General features: G+C 42.0%; 1 protein-coding gene across 1 annotated transcript in view; it reads left to right on the top strand.

The window, feature by feature from the left end:
• The window catches only part of LOC137416634 (fibroblast growth factor receptor 3), a 72,051-nt gene that overhangs the window by 38,313 nt on the left and 13,394 nt on the right, over window positions 1-20,344 (top strand). Inside the window, exons 3-9 of the mRNA XM_068102283.2 lie at window positions 9,235-9,404; window positions 10,494-10,617; window positions 11,747-11,937; window positions 12,310-12,454; window positions 15,916-16,112; window positions 16,811-16,956; window positions 17,321-17,442. Coding sequence (XP_067958384.1) covers window positions 9,235-9,404; window positions 10,494-10,617; window positions 11,747-11,937; window positions 12,310-12,454; window positions 15,916-16,112; window positions 16,811-16,956; window positions 17,321-17,442 — 1,095 coding nt within the window. The remainder of the gene's footprint in view (window positions 1-9,234; window positions 9,405-10,493; window positions 10,618-11,746; window positions 11,938-12,309; window positions 12,455-15,915; window positions 16,113-16,810; window positions 16,957-17,320; window positions 17,443-20,344) is intronic.

The raw sequence follows: 20,344 nt of genomic DNA, 5'->3' as shown, positions 1-20,344 counted from the left end.
GTCACTGTGTCAGTGTGAACTCTCTGGACCAATCACCAAGTTCTGCACATGTGCATCCAGGTTCAGGTCATGAGCACAAACCTCCCCCTCCTCCCCGGCAAGGAAGTTCTCCATATGTATGTATGTGGACATCTGAAAATCATAGGAAAAATGTCTCGGCCAATCTCCACCAAATTTTGTAAAGGTGCTGGGGATACCCAGGGTCAGGTCATTGGCACAACCCCCATCCTATCCCCGCAACGCAGTTCTTTGTATGGATGTGTGTTTGTACATCTGAAAATCATATTTAAAAAACGACAACATGAGACAGAGGGAGAAACTGACATCAAACAAGAAAATGAGGCCATTTGGTCCATCATTATCGTGGTACACTCTCGGGTTAATTTTTGGAACAGCTTTAAGCAATACCCGATATCCACAGGGTGACCCAGCTTGTCCTAAAAAAAACATTCACTTTTTAAACAAGCATTCTGAGTATTGCGCTGCAATACATGTCCCCTACCGGCAGTCTGTCATCCGAAAAACTGTTGGGGAAATTACCAAGGGTTATTTACCCACAGGTTCTGAATCGTTCCCAACCGCAAATTACCTCAGGACGGGCTCACCTGTGATTCGCACTCGGGACTTCGATTTATACACCTTGCAGACAGGTCAGCAGAGGAACGACAAAAAAAGTTGTTGATAAAGAACAATTCGAGTCGCTAAATATCAGTCATTTATTATATTTTCCGGTTCACGATCAATGATCGATGTGTATATATATATATATGTTGCTCGGCTTGGCTCCGCCCCTCCGGAAAGCGCGCGCTGTGTCGCGCTGTTGACGTTCGCGAGACGAGGCTGAGGGCGCGCGGTGCGGCTTGAGGAGAACTCTGGAATAAACAAGAGATATCCATTTTTATTTTATTTTTTCGTTTAATTAACGATATCTGCCAAACCATGTGCCCTATCGCAAATTCCAAAACTACATTTTAGTGCTGAACAGATCTGTGAAGTTTCTCCTCGATTGGATCAAAAATGAGGGAGGAGCTCGGTTTTAAAGGTTCATGTTTAACAACGTCATAACTCTGAAACCATGTGATGCATGACGTCATGCTCGGTGACTTTTTTGTTCGTCATGGGTATGCGATTCTGCCTGCAAAGTTTGGCCTCGATCTGTTCAGCCGTTGCAGAGAAAAAGGGGTTTTAAAAACAATATGGCGGCCGAACCACGTGACCCGTGACGTCATAATCACCATTACAATATTCTACAGACCGAGTCCCTCCTATGGTGAAAATTTTATCTCAATCGGTCCTATTATTGCAGAGAAATTGGTTTGTAAAGGAAATTAAAACTTAAAATGGCACTGAGTTAAGGATCATCAGAATTATCAGAATTCCCAAAGTTAACAGTGCCATAACTTTGTTAAAAATGATCGAAACGTCGTGAAGTTCGAACCTGATCTGTAACTTATCATGAGGAAACCTTTTGCCAAGTTTGAAATCATTAGCATTAAGAGTTTAGAAAAAAAAGTCCGGAAAACTGTTCTTTGCGTGACGGACTGACCGACTGACGGACTGACGGACGGAGGGACGGCGTGCAAACCTATAGTCCCCTCCGGTGTACACCGGTAGGGGACTAATAATATATAGTCGAGGTTCGTGTAAGAGCTAGTACTGATACACTGAATGGATCAGGACGCAACAGGACAAAATGAACATTAGAGAAAGTCATGATCAACTTGAATCATGATCGAATGCGATGCTTTCTCAAACAACTAATCAAGGAATGATGATGTCACATGAGAACAGCTTGATGATTCCGTAACTGAAATGGACCACATGGAGTTTCAATTGATTTCATTTGAAAACGATAACGACACTCGGTAGGGAACATACCTCTGCCAGACTGAACACTGAACAGTTTACGTTTTGTGTCCCACTGATAGGCTTGATCCCAATCCGGACCTTCACCAAAATCTAATCAATTTGTCCTTATCAGTCATCACACACCCAAACCTTCCACCAAGTTTCGTCCGAATCCATCCGTACTTTTTTGAGATATGGTGCTCACAGACAGACAAACTGGGGTGCAACATAACCTCCGTCCATCCACTGTTGGTGGTGGAGATAATAAATTAAGAATAGCCACTGATCTTTCTTTCACAACGTTTTATTTATATACTTATTTAATTACATTGATGTCAGATTCGTAGTGGCGCTTGGACATGAATCACATGCAGGACAAACACATTTTTGGACAAACACAAACACAGACACACACATGAACATATGCAGACACATGCAAACATGCAGCAATATGCAGGCATGCAGCAATATGCAGCATGCAACAATATGCAGCATGCAGCAATATGCAGACATGCAAATATGCAGACACATGCAAACACAAACACATGCAGGACAATAATGTCAGATTCGTAGTGGAGCTTGGACATGAATCACATGCAGGACAAACACATTACACTGTGCTTTTCCCATGAATTGCAAGGACACGATTGGACAATGGACTAATGCAGGTACAATATGGGAGTTAAACCTGGATTCTGTGCATCCTGAGCAATTATATCAGGAAAATAAAGGTTTTGACACCTTTTTTTTCTACAGTTACTGAGGCTCATGGAGAAGTTTTGGAAAATGCTTCATTTTGCTTCATCGAATCCAGTGAAACAGAACTAAGTTGTAATGGGAAATTGGGATATTGTGTGGAAAACGGGTATTGGACATGCACAGGTGGTGATTCTGTTCCTCGTTTCTGTGTTTCACGCCTATGCTATCGATGTAACACAAACCCTCCCACGCGGATGCCTGCCTCACCCACAGGGTGTGCCTGGTGGCCCTGCCGTGTCAGGCAGCTGGTGTGCCCCCACACGAGTAACTAACCACCTTAAATTAACTCCAGATCAGGAAGCCACGAGTCACGGATCGAAACCCCATGAGGTTTCCTTGGATACGCACGTGTTTGCGTTGAGCAGATTTAAGCAAATAGTGATGGCAGAAGTCCACTTTTCTGAACAGATACCACCAGTCATACTCATTGGTCAAGGTGTTGTTTAAAAACCCTCAAGAGACTTGTAAGCACAGATAACAATCAGCGGATAACTCAAACTGAACACAGCTGCGTGTTAACCTCCAGATGGAAAAATTGTGAAACTTTGCAGTAAAACCTGTGTTATGTACTCACTTCCGTGGTCACTATTTAATCTTTCTCTCCCAATTGCGTCTTTGTGTGAGCTTTCTTGATCATAGAGTAAGTTGGATAATTCAAAAAGTCGCCACAACTTTACAATAACCACTTCACATCTTCACCTTCTGGTTCTCTACTCCCCCTTTCTTTCATGAGGAGGCCAAAGGCTCCATTTATCGGAAACGGTTACAAATATGGACCAGCTGTATGCTTATTCATGACTTGGAGACAGGTTTTCTCGACAAAACAGGTGTCTGACAAATCTATCCATATATCCCGTAGTCATTGTGAGTTATCAAGGCACAAATTTTGCCAGAAAGGTAATTTCTGGTCTTCTGAAAGACTAAAAAAGGAGGCGATGATGGTTTTGGATGGGGGTGAACTGATATGGTGGTGAACAGCTGTCTTGAAGACCTGGAAGGAAGAATAAGTTTGAAGAGAATGTATACGTTGATTCTATAGGCGGGGGAAAAGGAACAAATGAGTGGAGGTGAGCAGTGATCCTGGATATAGGTAGTGTCACCAGAAAGGGGTTAATGGTGGACTGTGTGTGCCCTGCAGTTACCTAAGAGGTGGGGAAGGGGTTGGGGGGGGAGCAAAGCACAGAAAGGGCAGAGGGTGCAAGACCTAGAAGACAGAGAGATGACTGAAGAAAAGCCGTAGTTGTCTGCAGTTGCAGCCAGGAATTGTGGCACTATCAGCTATCGGAGTTGCGGACAGGAAGTTCTGAAATTGTCACAAGAGTGGAGAAGGATAAGAAGGATCACCTGGAGGAGAAGGATCACCCTATATAAGCATTAACACTTTAATGCTTTTCTCCGATAGTTGATAAAATCCCTGCATTGCAGTTGCAGGAGATGTTTGTGATCGACTAACTAATCATTTCAACTTTTTCTTAGCGAGATGTGATTTATTCCCCGTGTTACTGGCACTTCAAGCTCTGCAACAAGGAACCATGATGGTGTGGGCTTCTCGAGCATGCGGTGAACGCTCTTCACAGTAGTTCATTACAAACACCTTGTATGCGAACGATAACCATGGTAGAGCATCCTTTATTCTCACCACACATGCGACATGTGGCATCCTTGTGGGTCGAAAGCCCATTTGTTTTCATTTCCTGGAAGCAAACCACATATTCCCCCTGGCATGCCTGCAGCAAGACACCGCAGCTTGACTTGATTTGTGCCCATCATGCAGAGCCTGGCTTACTGTGCTGCCAATGTTTTTATATTTTCTTTAATGCACATTTTGTTTCTGTGACTAATAGTTCATTTTAACAGCACTCCTTTCTGTGTCATCACACCACGGGGGTGAGTGGGTGGTAATATCACCCTAAACCGAATCAATTATCATTGCATTATGTTTGGGATTCAAGACCAGAGGGAGTTTTCTATAGAGACAGGGAAGAGGTTTCATCCGCACTATTTTCTCAAACCTCAAGAGACCTAGTGATATCAATAATTTGAAGAAGATGAAAAAAACATTGTTTTTATATTCTGAGTTAATAAAATTGCTTTACATTGTTTAACCCAAAACATATTTCATCATGAAAAGGCAAACATTCATTATTGAACATATCCCGATAAAGTTTGTATTGCAGAGGAAAATCAAGTCAAATGTTGATTAATTCCTACGTCTGACTCAACTTCATACATACTTTAAAAAAATTTTTAATGACTGTACTTTTACATGTGACTTTACTCATTAGTAAGGGGCTGCCAGGATATCCAAGGGGTATGTGCACCCACTCGCCTCTGAGCTGTCTAGCAAACTTCGAGCCAGCGATAAACTGTCGCCCTGGTGTTTTGCATGCGGGGCGATGCATCAATGTGCATGCCGTCCATGATTTGGACGTTGGGCCAAAGGACGCTTCTGCCAGCACTGGATGTTGGTGGATGTGAAACATCCCAATATGTTTTTTCGCAAAGAGGAGGTGGCTACTTTGGTCACAAATCGGAACATAAATTGGAAAACCAAGCTGTAGTTTAGTGGAACCTTGGCTCTGAATTTGTCCCGAGCGTGCACGCGCAGAGTGAGGTAAAAAAAAGGAGTCCGTCTCCCTGTCTGGCAGTCAAACAAAATTGAAAATCATTCCAAACAGGAAACGTACTGTTTTTAAGGACGTCATAAAGGACATCAACAATAGGCACGGATAACTAATTTAACGTGTTAAATAAGGTGGTGTAAAAGACGCTGCAGCAACGGCGGTGCACTCCCGAATTTTTTTTCCTACAACCTTCAAAATCTTTATTTTGTTGCAATTGAATTATATACTTGAACACTCTAGAACACAGTTTCAAAAAAACCATCCGTTTAGCAGTGCTTATGCAGGTGTTTCTGATACCTCAGGGGGATGGATGCACCTGCGTTGCATAATCCCAGGTCACCTGTGGGCAAGGTGTAGTACCTGTCAGCCTCCCTTACCAGGGTAACGGTCCGCAGCCATGCGGTTTAAAATGGCAGACGGCTCTGCTGCAGACCCTCTGCACATATGGTGGATGAGAGTCCAGTCGACTCCAACAGCACGGGTGGAAGAAGGTGAATTCCACAACGGCCATCAGAGAGACGGAGAGGAGTGGCGACCCCACGTCTATACCACACACTTACCTGTGTGTACCAGCCATATAAAAGCAATAGGATGGCAAACACGACATCATTTCCCGAGGAGACTCGACATCTTCAGTGCTTGGACAAAATATTACGGAATTTTCCATCATCTCGACCAATCAAATTTGCCGCTTTCAACCCCCGCCAATGTCGTTTTTTCCCCAGACCGCACAGGGTAAGGTGTTCCATGAACTCCCTTGTGGGTAAAAGCAATTAAGTTGCCCATGGTTGACGGTGCTAAGATTCCCAATACCAATTTAACCTTGTGCTTCATAACTAGATTGTAAATATTCGATGAAATTACAGATCTGTAGCACTTCCTCAACTTGCCTTGTGCAGTATTCCAAAGCATCAATCCTGATACATATCAGTATAAATTGTCAACAAATAAATACAACTTAATGCCCTCGATTTGCCAGGAATGTGGTTCATTGCAGTCCAGAGTACTTCAACCTTTACTGACCTGAATGCTGATCATTGCTGAGGCCTCTTCGGTACAAGCACAGTGCCTTCCCTGACAAATCCTTCCTTCAATCGAAGCATCCTGTTTCTGCTTTGTGCTCGTATATTGTTCACGACACATCATAATCCAAAGAATATTGTTCAGACTTTAATCATTCATAGATGTGAATGTGTAATCATCACATTGGCCTTCCTGTATAAATTGTTTAGGTAGGGTGCGTGTGATGTTCTGTGTCAAGCTCGCTTTATGAAACACTGAATGAGATTAACACGGGGATGAATGAGTGCGCCGTCATTGAAAAAAAAGACGCTCTTGGCTCATGACTAAGATAAACAGGAAAATGAGTCGTACACATGGAAGGAGAATGATTCACGAGTTCAAAATATTAATGAGCCAGTGAAACTGAAAGGAAATTCTGAAAATCACAACAACAAGGACAAAATCACAATCACAACCATATTTGTTACCTCCGCCACCAAAGGGGGATGGAGGTTATGTTTTCACCCCTGGCTGTCTGTCCGTTTGTCTGTCTGTCTATCCGTTTCTCTGTCTGTCTGTCCATTTCTAAACAAAATATCTCAAAAAGTTATGGACGGATTTTGGTGAAGATCCGGATTCGGATCCGGCTACTAGAATTTTTAAGTGATTCTTCACCATTGTGAAATAGAGTCAAAAACGATACATACCAGGATATCTCAAAGAGTTATGGATGGATTTGGACGAAACTTGTTGGACCGGTTGGGTGTCTGACGAGGAAGAATCGATTCAGATTTTGGTGAAGATCTGAATATGGATTCGAATATGAGAAGTATTTAATTTTTAAGTGATTCTTCACCATTGTGAGATAGAGTCAAAAACGATACACAGCAGGATATCTCAAAAGGTTATGGATGGATTTGGACGAAACTTGGTGGACCGGTTGGGTGTCTGACGAGGAAGAATGGATTCGATTTTGGTGAAGATCTGAATATGGATTCGAATATGAGAATTATTTAATTTTTAAGTGATTCTTCACCATTGTGAGATAGAGTCAAAAACGATACATAGCAGGATATCTCAAAAGGTTATGGATGGATTTGGACGAAACTTGGTGGACCGGTTGGGTGTCTGACGAGGAAGAATGGATTCGATTTTGGTGAAGATCTGAATATGGATTCGAATATGAGAATTATTTAATTTTTAAGTGATTCTTCACCATTGGGAGATAGGGCCAAAAACGATACATAGCAGGATATCTCAAAAAGTTATGGATGGATTTGGACGAAACTTGGTGGACCGGTTGGGTGTCTGACGAGGAAGAATCGTTTCGATTTTGGTGAAGATCTGAATATGGATTCGAATATGAGAATTATTTAATTTTTAAGTGATTCTTCACCATTGGGAGATAGGGCCAAAAACGATACATAGCAGGATATCTCAAAAAGTTTTGGATGGATTTGGACGAAACTTGGTGGACCGGTTGGGTGTCTGACGAGGAAGAATCCTTTCGATTTTGGTGAAGATCTGAATATGGATTCGAATATCAGAATTATTTAATTTTTAAGTGATTCTTCACCATTGGGAGATAGGGCCAAAAACGATACATAGCAGGATATCTTAAAAAGTTTTGGATGGATTTGGACGAAACTTGGTGGACCGGTTGGGTGTCTGACGAGGAAGAATCGTTTCGATTTTGGTGAAGATCTGAATATGGATTCGAATATGAGAATTATTTAATTTTTAAGTGATTCTTCACCATTGGGAGATAGGGCCAAAAACGATACATAGCAGGATATCTCAAAAAGTTATGGATGGATTTGGACGAAACCTGGTGGACCGGTTGGGTGTCTGACAAGGAAGAATCGATTCAGATTTTGGTGAAGATCTGAATATGGATTCGAATATGAGGATTATTTAATTTTTAAGTGATTCTTCACCATTGGGAGATAGGGACAACAAGCGTTACGCCTAGGTCCCCCGTCGGGGAAGTGATGTGAGTTGACAAAGTGGAAGACGCAGAAAACATGCTATGATATGATATTTCGCTCACAAGGTTCAGACATACATGGAGGCGGCCATCTTGGATTTTGACGTGGCAATCCAATTTTCAATAGCGTTCTTCCTTATGCAGAGATACACCCACACACCAAATTAGAAGTTGGTACTTCGCTTATTTTTCAAGATATTCATCTCACAAGGTTCAGACATACATGGCATCAGACATACATGGCGGCGGCCATCTTGGATTTTGACGTGGGTTGCACCCACACACCAAATTCGAATGCGGTCCTTCGCTTATGCACGCACGCACGCACGCCCGCACGCAAACACGCACGCCCGCACGCACGCACACACACCCGCCCGCACGCACGCACACACACCCGCCTGCACGCAAACACGCACGCACACACGCACGCACGCACGCCCGCACGCACGCACGCGCGCCTGCACGCAAACACGCCCGCACGCACACACGCACGCACGCACGGACACACGGACGGAGGGGAAAGCCATAGTCCCCCTTTCGCTACGCTGTGCGACGGGGGACAAAAACGATACATAGCAGGATATCTCAAAAAGTTATGGATGGATTTTGGACGAAACTTGTTGGACAGGCTGTGTGTCTGACAAGGAAGAATCGATTAAATTTTGGTGAAGATCCAGATCCGACTAGTAGAATTTTTGAAGTGATTCTTCACTATTGGGTGATATGGCCTACCAGGTGGAGGTATACTCTCTACTGAGTGCCGTTCTAGTTTGCTAATGTGATGACGATTCATGGAAGAACTTTTACCTGTAAAAGATGTCTGTACTTCCACAATATCATCGAGATTATAGTTTATGACATTTACAAACACCGATTGTGTGCATTTGAGCTTCAGAATTTTAAAAACATTAATGTTTTGAACGGATTCTTTGGAGATGTATCTAACAGCCTTTGCTTGAGAACCATTTGCTGAAGATCATTCCCTCTCCCCCCTCTCCCGACCCTCCCACGAAGGCCCTCCATACTGGACGCATCCGGAGCGCATGGAGAAGCGTCTCCATGCCGTGCCAGCAGCGAACACGGTGCGCTTTCGTTGCCCAGCAGGTGGCAACCCATCCCCCACCATTCATTGGCTCAAGAATGGGCGTACCTTTCGCGGAGAACATCGCATGGGTGGCATCAAGGTATATATCATCTTTGTTTCATACAAATTCATGCACTAGAGCAGTGGTTCCAAACCTTTTTTTCTGTCGTCTCCCCCTTCAACCAGTTCAACCGTCCGGATTTCCCCCCCCCCCCCCCCATATATATATATATACAGTATATATATTGAACAAGGAAAAAGGTAGCCAAAACACAACATTTATTCGCTTAATAACATGAATAACATAATAAATAACATAAAAATATAGCAACACACACACACCCACATACTCCTACACATACATACAAACCTATAAGTTTCCCCCCTGGAATCCTAAAATTTCCCCCCAGGGGGAAATTTCCCCCAGGTTGGGAAATGCTGCACTGGAGAGTTAGATGGTAAAAACCAATTCAATCGAACTCTATTCGTGCCGTCAAAATATCAGTGTTTCGGGGAGATTATTGCTTCGTATTTTTCTTCAAGTTAAACCTCAGGGAAAGCAGCCGTACTGGGGGTTGTCCGGGGGCATAGCAGGGGAAGGAGGCTGTACATCCGGAGAGAGGCCAGACACGGGAGAAGCCTGCCAAGGAGAGGCCATGATAAGGCAAAGAGCGGAAGAGATACTGGGTCTGGCTGCCAGATGTGGCTTTTGCTGAGTAAACTTTGAATCTGAACCCAGAATAAATACAGATAAGGTCTTCCAAGTCAAGGGGTCGCATTTAAAATGTTGACGTCAGAATCTCACCAATAAACTGAACCGAGGACTATGAGGTGGCAGTTATAGGGTGAAGCAATTTTCCGCATCGATACAGTATATCATGGATCATCCCTCATGTGTCTTGTTTGGGCCGAAGGATGAGATGCTCGAGAAAAGACATTTTCTTTCACAAACAAATGTGGTCCAATAAAAAGTGTTATTTTTTATGGAATCATAAACATGCAAACTTGTCACATGTCAAAACGTTTTAAAGGGAAAAGCAATGAAAGCATAAATAGGATTACAGTCACAGACTGATGAATGCACGTAGATGTAACGGAGAGACTTGTCTCTGAAAAGTAAGTGATTGATTTAAAAATGGAACTACACTGCATCTCTTCTGCAACTTACCTGATCATCACCTCATTGCAGCTCCGCCCTCAACACTGGAGTCTCATTATGGAAAGTGTTGTGCCTTCAGACCGAGGAAACTACACTTGCCTGGTAGTTAATATGTACGGTTCTATCAACCACACGTACCAGCTGGATGTTGTCGGTAAGTTTACTGTCTCCTACTCTTCGCCCTACTCATCCTCTCCTCTTCATCCCCCTCCTCAACTTGGCCTCCTCTCCCTTTCCACCACCTCATCCAATTCATGCTCCCCCCCCCCCCCTACTCATCCCCTCCTCTTCATACCTCTCCTCCTCAACTTGCCCTCCTCTCCCTTTCCCCCACCTCCTCCAATTCATGCTCCCCCCCACCCCCCTACTCATCCCCTCCTCTTCATACCTCTCCTCCTCAACTTGTCCTCCTCTCCCTTTCCCCCACCTCATCCAATTCATGCTCTGCCCCCCCCCCCAACTCATCCCCTCCTCTTCATACCCCTCCACCTCAACTTGCCCTCCTCTCCCTTTCCCCCACCTCCTCCAATTCATGCTCCCCCCCACCCCCCTACTCATGCCCTCCTCTTCATACCCCTCCTTCTCAACTTGTCCTCCTCTCCCTTTCCACCACCTCATCCAATTCATGCTCCCCCCTACTCGTCCCCTCCTCTTCATACCCCTCCTCAACTTCTCCTCCTCTCCCTTTCCCCCACCTCATCCAATTCATGCTCCCCCCCTACTCATCCCCTCCTCTTCATACCCTCCTCCTCAACTTGTCCTACTCTCCCTTTCCCCCACTTCCTCCAATTCATGCTCCTTCCTCTCCTCCTCCTTACCCATGCTCTCTTCCTCCTGCCCTCCTCTTCTTCCTCCTCCTCCTCCTTACCCACCCTCTCCTTCTCCTGTCTTCCTCTTCTTCGTCCTCCTCCTCCTTACCCATCCTCTCCTTCTCCTGCCCTCCTCTTCTTCCTCCTCCTCCTCTTCCCCTCACTATTTTCTTCAAAGTTCATGGGAGAGATACAATAAAGATGACAAGCTAGGTTCTGTATCAGAGAGTATTAAAAGAGAAAATCTTTGAAATTGTTTGAATGCATTTTAACAGGAAGTGAATCAAAATGAAGCAAAATACAAAAATGAAAAGACAATAATTAACGATTTTGCCAATTCTATCAGAGATTTGAAAATGATCGGCTGTGTACAAATGTCTTCAGCTGCTTATTACCTTCATTGTGTCTCACACCTACCTATCCATCAATCTGCTTTCACATGTGTGATTTTGCTGACTCTTCGTCTGCCACCAGAACGTTCTCCTCACCGTCCCATCCTGCATGCGGGGTTGCCTGCCAATCAGACAGTCGTTGTTGGCTCTGATGTAGAGTTCCACTGTAAAGTGTACAGTGACGCACAGCCACACATCCAGTGGCTTAAGCACATTGAGGTGAATGGAAGCAAGTATGGACCCGACGGCTCACCCTACGTCCAAGTAATCAAGGTAAGGATTGCAACATTGCATGCCTTCCACAATCATGAAATTATACGCCTTCCGCTCTTTACATCCTCTGCATACGAAAAATATACGACTCTCATTAAAACAGTCTTTGAGACGAATTTTGAGAAAATCATAGGGAATTAAATAAAGAAGGAAATTATAACTCCAACTTTTTCCTTTTTTTGCAATTATCAAAATTTGTTTCTATAGCCCATGGTAATTTGAGTCTACAGTATATATTTATAAATTTAAAATGCATATACATTCATAACCATTGTTATGAAAACAAAGTAATACAAAATGTATATAATTGTACATTTTTATTTTATATTGTTTTGCATGCATTTTGCCATTTAACTTATTTCTCTCATGCAGACTGTAGGTATGAACACAACAGACAAAGAAATCGAATTCCTCTACCTGTGGAATGTTACGCTCGACGATGTAGGTGAATACACTTGCCTCGCAGGAAACTCCATCGGTTATTCCTACCACACTGCGTGGCTCACCGTGCTGCCAGGTACAATCAGAAGCTCATATTCTTTTTGTGTTAATACTCTCATTGACCTGTAAATTTCGTTTATATATATATATATATATATATATATATATATATATATATATATATATATATATATATATATATATATATATATATATATATATGATGCGGTGTATATATATATATATATATATATATATACATATATATATACAGTCACGTGAAAAAGTAAGTACACCCCATGTAAAGTTTTGACTTTTTCAACATATTTCAACATACAGCTATTTGATCTTCATTTCAACAATATTGATAGATAAAGGTGATATAATATAACAAATATCATGAAACATTTACATTTTGTAGTCCATTGTATAATTTAAATAAGCATAAATGCAAATTTCGCATGTGGAAAAAGTAAGTACACCCCTACATTTATCACTACTTCAAATACCTAAAATTAGAATCAGGTGCACCAGCTCAGGTGCAAATGATTAGAACATCGTTAGAGAGGATCTTGGAGGAACCTGTCTTATTTAAACCTCAGACATTTAGTTTGGTTTGGTCTTTGTTGTTGAAGTGTGTGGCGTCACCATGCCTAGATCAAAAGAGCTCTCTGAGGCCTTCAGAAAGAAGGTTATAGATGCCTACGAGTCTGGGAAGGGATTTAAAAAGATCTCCAAACAATTTGAAATCAATCATTCGACTGTCCGGAAGATCATCTACAAGTGGAGGAGATTCCAAACAACTGCCAACTTGTTCAGGCCAGGCGGCCCCAGCAAGTTCAGCCCGAGAACAGACCGCAAGATGCTGAAAGAAGTCTCTAAGAACCCCAGAATGTCATCATGGGACCTACAGGTAGCTCTTGCCACTGTTCATGTCAAAGTGCACGAGTCTACCATTAGAAAGAGGCTGCACAAATTTGATCTGCATGGGAGTTGTGCCAGGAGGAAACCTTTGCTGTCCAGAAAGAACATCAGGGCAAGACTAAAGTTTGCCAATGAACACCTTGGCAAAGACCAGCACTTCTGGAACAATGTGCTCTGGACAGATGAGTCAAAGGTAGAGCTATTTGGCCACAGTACCAGAAGACATGTTTGGCGAAAATCAAAGACAGCATTTGACCACAAGAACCTGATACCAACTGTAACGCATGGTGGTGGAAATATTATGGTTTGGGGCAGCTTTGCTGCATCAGGGCCTGGGCAGCTCCCCATCATATAATCCACTCTGAATTCTTCATTGTACCAGAGGGTGCTTGAGGATAATGTGAGGCCATCTGCCGGAAAGTTCAAGCTCAACCGAAGGTGGACCTTGGAACATGACAATGACCCTAAACATACCAGTAAATCCACCAAGGAATGGCTGAAAAGAAAGAAATGGAGGGTTCTGGAATGGCCAAGTCAAAGCCCGGATCTGAATCCCATCGAGATGTTGTGGGGAGATTTGAAACGAGCTGTGCATGCAAGAAACCCCTCAAACATCGCACAGCTGAAAGAATTCTGCATGGAGGAGTGGGCAAAAATTTCTCCCAGTCGATGTGAGAGACTGGTAGACAGTTATAAGAAACGCCTACTTGAGGTTGTTTCTGCCAAAGGGGGCAATACCACCTATTCGAGCCAAGGGTGTACTTACTTTTTCCACATGCGAAATTTGCATTTATGTTTATTTAAATTATACAACGGACTACAAAATGTAAATGTTTCCTGATATTTGTTATATTATATCACCTTTATCTATCAATATTGTTGAAATGAAGATCAAATAGCTGTATGTTGAAATATGTTGAAAAAGTCAAATCTTTACATGGGGTGTATTTACTTTTTCACGTGACTGTATATATATATATATATATATATATATATATATATATATATATATATATATGATACTGTGTGTGTGTATATATATATATATATATATATATATATATATATATATATATATATATATATATATGATACTGTGTGTGTGTGTATATATATATATATATATATATATATATATATATATATATATATATATACATATATATGCATGTGTGTATGTCTTCCAAAAATGACAAAAATAATGCGCTGCAGCACATTGCACACTGTACGTAGGCTGAGGGGGGCAATTTAGCCCTCTGGAAGGTGGGAGTGCCCCCCAGTAAGTATCATGTCCTTCAGAGAGGACATTAAATTTGCTGTCTTGTCTCCTAACAATCACTTGTAGATGTTAAAGTTCACACAGCATCTTAAAAAAAGAGTAGGTCAATGTTTGTCAGTACCGTGGTAAAATTCTAAATGCCTGCCAAAATATATTGGGAGCACCGCCTCAGCAGAATAGCTACATCAGCAGTGATGCAAAACGGTAGCAAGGTACTACATCGGCATGGACAAATGACACGTATCTTTGCAAAATGTTTTCATGAATGTTGTCTTATTTCTCTCATGCTACTCAAAAGTTTTTTGTCTCTCATTCCCAAATCTGCTGCACAATGCACCGACCCTGTGCATTGTGCAATTTGTTGTAAAAGTATTACTATCAAACAACGATGGAATGCATTGTTGTTTCAGGTCCTTTTTTTTAAAACAGAAAAGCTGAGCATAGATTTCTTTCATTGCCTTGTAACAGCTGACTACAGCTTGAGGAGGTGGTATTTTTACTTGTTTAAAGCAGCAGATTGTATCAGCTCACAGTTTTTGAAGCTGTCAGTTTGCAGACATTTCCAGTGAAAAAGTGCTTCTCTTAGTCTGTTCCCAAGCATGCGCTTGTGTGGGTCAGCAGACCAGACTACACCAAGAAAATACACTCCATGATAAATTGCGGCCTAGTTGTTTAAAAATATGTACGTGCAGGATTTAAAACATCTCCATCTGTCACTTCACTTCCTCAACCCCTACAAACCAATATACAAAGATGCCTCTCCCACAGGGCTGGCTATAGATAGTCTATAGAGAGTCCGTAAGGCACGTGGCCCAGTCATTTCAGCACTGTTTCATTGAATGACCTTTTGTTATAGATGTTTTGTACTCTTCTGTGATACAAAAACCTATGAGTAGTTTTTTAAAAAGTCAATACATAAAGATCCTCTCAATAGGAAGGCTTACATATATCACTTTGGTACAGTATCATGGTCAAATAGCTACATACACACTGCTCTGACCTTTTATGATGGGATATTCTCACAAAATATCTGAGGAAGTCATGATATGCATGCCAGTGTTACAAATGTACCACTCTTATAATGAAGTTGCACTCTTCGGATTTCATCATGTCTGGTCTGTCATTACCTTGCATTGCTCTTGACATTGTTTGAAATAGTCTGCACAAACTCTCCCATCTTGATCCCAACTTCCCCCTCCCAAGCTTACCACCTCTAATTTCCATTTACACCCCCTCCCCCCCCCACCTCCATCTTTATGACAGCCATATCTATGACTTGTCACGTCACCCACCCTCCATTGACCAAAATAGTCTTCTCTCATGTGTGTACACAGCAACAGTGGAGGAGGTGAGCAGTTCAGGCTCCATGGTGCCCATGTATACAGAGATTGGCATCTATTGTGCTGGTGCCGTGCTGCTTTCTCTTATGTTGGCGATCGTGCTGCTCTACAAGTGGAAGAAGACTGTTACCAAAAGCCTGCCTGAGCCAAACCTGTGCAAGCTTTCTAAAGGAATCCCCTTAAAGCGACAGGTTTGTGATGGCACAATCAATGGACCCAACACGGTCAACCTAGCCCTTCCTTCGTCACAATGAGTTCGGATGTGCCTTTAATTATACTTTTTAAAGACTTTTTTAAATGCCAGGTAAAAGGGTATTGTGACACCTACCTATTGATTGCTTTTGCTTGGTAAATATTAAAGACATTGTTGCATTTGTCTTGACAGTCGGTTGAAGTGCCCATGGCCAAAGTTGTTCTTCTCAATGAAGTGGAGCTACAGAGCTGTGTGCCATAACTTATTAAGAACCTAACGGTCTCTTATTCTGTCAACAACAGCAGGATCCATTATCCATGAATAAATATTTATTATTAATATCACTGTACTGATAGCTTGGTGTTGTTTGTTTGTTGTGGCTGGCTTGAAGCTTAGGGTCTTGAGTTTGAGCCCTGTCGTGCTGTTAGATAACACCAGGTGGGTTGACTCAGCCTGGCCTCCTTCTGAGGTTGGCAAAGTGAGTACCAGCTTACACAGCTGTGCTCACAGCATTGATGCAACCAGTAGCCATAGGCTGCATATGAAATGATGATGAATATTATACTAATAGTATTATTGAAATATCTTCCATTTTTACCAAAAGGTTAGCACCGTGAAAATGAACATGCAGAATGAGGTGGTCATAATCTGGAGGAAATAAGAGAACCTGTCTAAGATGTGTTGCTGTCCTTACAGGTGTCCATTGACTCAAGCTCTTCAATGGCATCTCACACTCCTCTTGTGCGAATCGCTCGCTCATCTTCCAGTGATGCACCAACTTTGCCTGGTGTGTCTGAGTATGACCTTCCAGAAGACCCACTTTGGGAATTCCCTCGGGATCGGTGAGAGTTCACTCAGATTCAAATTACTTCTTTGCAAACTCTTATCAAGTTCTAGGTTGTAAAGCAAAAAATTGTCGTTCCAAAAAGTCGAATCGATTGCACAAAGAATGGTGATTTGGCTCGACGAGATTTTCTATGGTGGTATCTATCCTCAGGCACAGACTGAAACTTGATGGACTTTCTAAACATGTTGTTTGATACACTCAAGACAAATGCAATGTGGAAGAAATGGCTGCTGAAAAGAAAATCCTGCTCAGACTGTTCAACGTGTGCACTAAAATCTTGAAAAGACTTGAAAAGAAAGAAACTTCAGAGTTTTATTCACACGTCCATGATAATTCAGGGAATGATTGTGATTCCACAGACTACTTTTGGGAAAACCTCTGGGTGAAGGCTGCTTTGGGCAGGTGGTGAAAGGTGAAGCAGTTGGCATCGAAAAAGATCGGCCCAACCGTACAGTTACAGTCGCTGTCAAGATGCTTAAAGGTCAGTTGGCCCTCATGCATGGGGGATGTATGCGGCACTCACAAAAAATACGTATAACCTGGTTTCTCCCAATAACTAGGGCTTGGATAAATGAAGATCACATGCTTTTATTAAAATCACTGCAAGTTTGGCTCCTATGAGTGGCAGTAGAAAGAGTTTGTGGACTTTATGTCAAAGAGAGTTGTTTTATTGTCATTAGAGTCCCAGCTGCAATTGCTCTTTCTAGCAAATTGCGGTCATAAACATTTAGACTAGTGCTGGAACACAGAAGTGTCACAATGTGTCTGACCATACTGATGCCAGATGTAGACACCGCTTGATCATGCATATTCGTATCACATTACAATGGATCATGCAAAAAAAGTTAGGAACATTATTGTGGTATTTTCAGGAATTACATACAAAACCGACAAATACAGTGCCTTCAGAAAGTATTCACACCCCTTGACATTTTCACATTTTATTTTCACAGCCTGAATTTAAAATGGATTAAATTGAGATTTTTCTTTTGTCACTGATCAGCTCTAAGCATAATTCCCCATAATGTCAAAGTGGAAATTTTATTGAGAATTTTTTACAAAATAATTAAAAATGAAAAGCTGAAATGTCTCGTGTAGATAAGTATTCAACCCCTTTGCTATGACACACCAAATTGAGCTCAGGTGCATCCAATTTCCTTTGATCATCCTTGAGATGTCTCTACAACTTGATTTGAGTCCACCTGTGGCCAATTCAATTGATTGGACCTGATTTAGAAAGAAACACACCTTTCTATATAAGGTACCACAGTTGACAGTGCATGTCAGAGCAGAAACTCTTCAATGAAGTCCAAGGAACTGCCCATAGAACTCCAAGATAGATTTGTGAGGAGGCATAGATCTGGGGAAGGGAATAAAACAATTTCTAGAATGTTGAAAGTTCCCAAGGGCACAGTGATTTCCATCATTAGGAAATAGAAAGAATATGGAACTACCCAGACTCTTCCGAGGGCTGGCTGTTCGACCAAATTGAGAAACCGGACAAGAAGGTCCTTTGTCAGGGAGTTGACCAAGAACCCAATGACCACACTGACAGAACTACAGAGTTCCTTGGTTTAGATGGGAGAACCTGACGGAAGGACAATAGCCTCTGCAGGACTTCATAAATCTTGGCTTTATGGGAGAGTGGTCAGACAGAAGCCACTCCTGAGAAAAAAGCACATGGCAGAATGCCTAGAGTGCCAAGAAAAAGGCATGTGAAAGACTCTGAGAGCATTAGGCAAAATATTCTGTGGTCTGATAAGATGAAAATGGAACTCTTTGACCTGAATGCAAAGCGCTACGTCTGGCGGAAACCGAGCACAGCTCATCACACACCTTAACACCTTCCTTACCATGAAGCAAGGTGGTGGAAACATCATGCCATGGGGATGCTTTTCAGCGGTAGGGACTGGGAGACTTGTAAAGATCGAGGGAACAATGAATGGAGCCAAATGAAGGCAAATCCTTGATGAGATCCTGCTTCAGAGGGAAAAAGACGTTAGGCTGTGGCGAAGATTTACGTTCCAACAAGACAATGACCCCAAACATACAGCCAAAGCAACATTGTAATGGCTTCAGAACAAGAACGTGAAAGTCCTTGAGTGTCCCAAGCCCAGACTTGAATCCCATTGAGAATCTGTGGAAAGACTTGAAGAATGCTGTTCACCAAATGCTCCCCATCCAACTTGACAGAGCTTGAGCAAATCCTAAAGAGAGAATGGAAGAAACTCCCCAAATCCAGATGTGCAAACCTGATACAGACATAACCAAGATGACTCAAAGCTATAATCGCTGCCAAAGGTGCTTCGATGAACTATTGACTCAAGGGGTTGAATATTTATGTAGATTTGATATTTCTGTATTTCATTTTTGATGATTTTGTTAGAATTTCTAAAAAATATCTTATATTATAATAGCCGTAGATGATTCTGTCTGTCTGTCTGTCTGTCTATCTGTTGGGTGTCTGTCCGGGGTGTGGCTTACTCGGTTTGCAGAGTAGCTCCACCCATAGCTCCACCCATTCTGGGAGTGGCTATAAACAAATATCCACCATTTTATTAACTCGCATAGCTTTGAGTCCTGTTTTGTAGGCCCGTGGTGTCTTGCTCTCCCCCAGTTTTATTTCAAATCAAATTCGATAAATCATTTCATTTTTCACAGTCGCTAACATAGTTTTAGACTCGGTTGAAAAAAAACGGGAAGAAAATCCAATGAAAGTTGCCGTTTATAGAACGAAATGAATTCTCAAAGGCCTGTAACTTCAAGGCCATTGAGTCTCTCTCACGCCTTTATCTCCAATCTAACTCACCATATGATTTCATTTTTATCGATGGTTTTACTTTTAGACTCGGTGTCAGCAATAATTGAGAACAATCCACACACGCGGGAAAATGCAGAGATATATTTTTTAAAATCGCGTCATGGTGTATCATACACCGCCCAACATGACACCGCCGGCAATGTGTCGATATATATTAAAAATTCGCTTTTGCTTTTCCGTTATGATATATTACTATTTCGTTTGATGATAGTCGTCACAAAAACGTCAACAATGATGCCGACATATATTTCTTCGTTTTTATTTCATTCAACATATTAGCCGGAAGTAAAATATGTTTCAGGAAATTACCGAGAGATATTTCTTCGTTTTTTTTATTAGTTATGTGCGCATACACTTTAAATAGGTTTATTTGAAATCTTTAATTTTCCACAAACATTCCACACACGCGGGAAAATGCAGAGATATATTTTTTAAAATCGCGTCATGGTGTATCATACACCGCCCAACATGACACCGACGGCAATGTGTCGATATCTATTTTAAATTCGATATATCATTTCATTTTTCACAGTCGCTAACATAGTTTTAGACTCGGTTGAAA

The sequence above is a fragment of the Myxine glutinosa genome, chromosome 3 (assembly GCF_964187855.1).
Source record: "Myxine glutinosa chromosome 3, kmMyxGlut1.1, whole genome shotgun sequence".
NCBI classification, from domain to species: Eukaryota; Metazoa; Chordata; class Myxini; order Myxiniformes; family Myxinidae; genus Myxine; species Myxine glutinosa.
The sequence above is the reverse complement of the archived record's forward strand: the minus strand, read 5'-3'. Positions and strand labels throughout refer to the sequence as shown.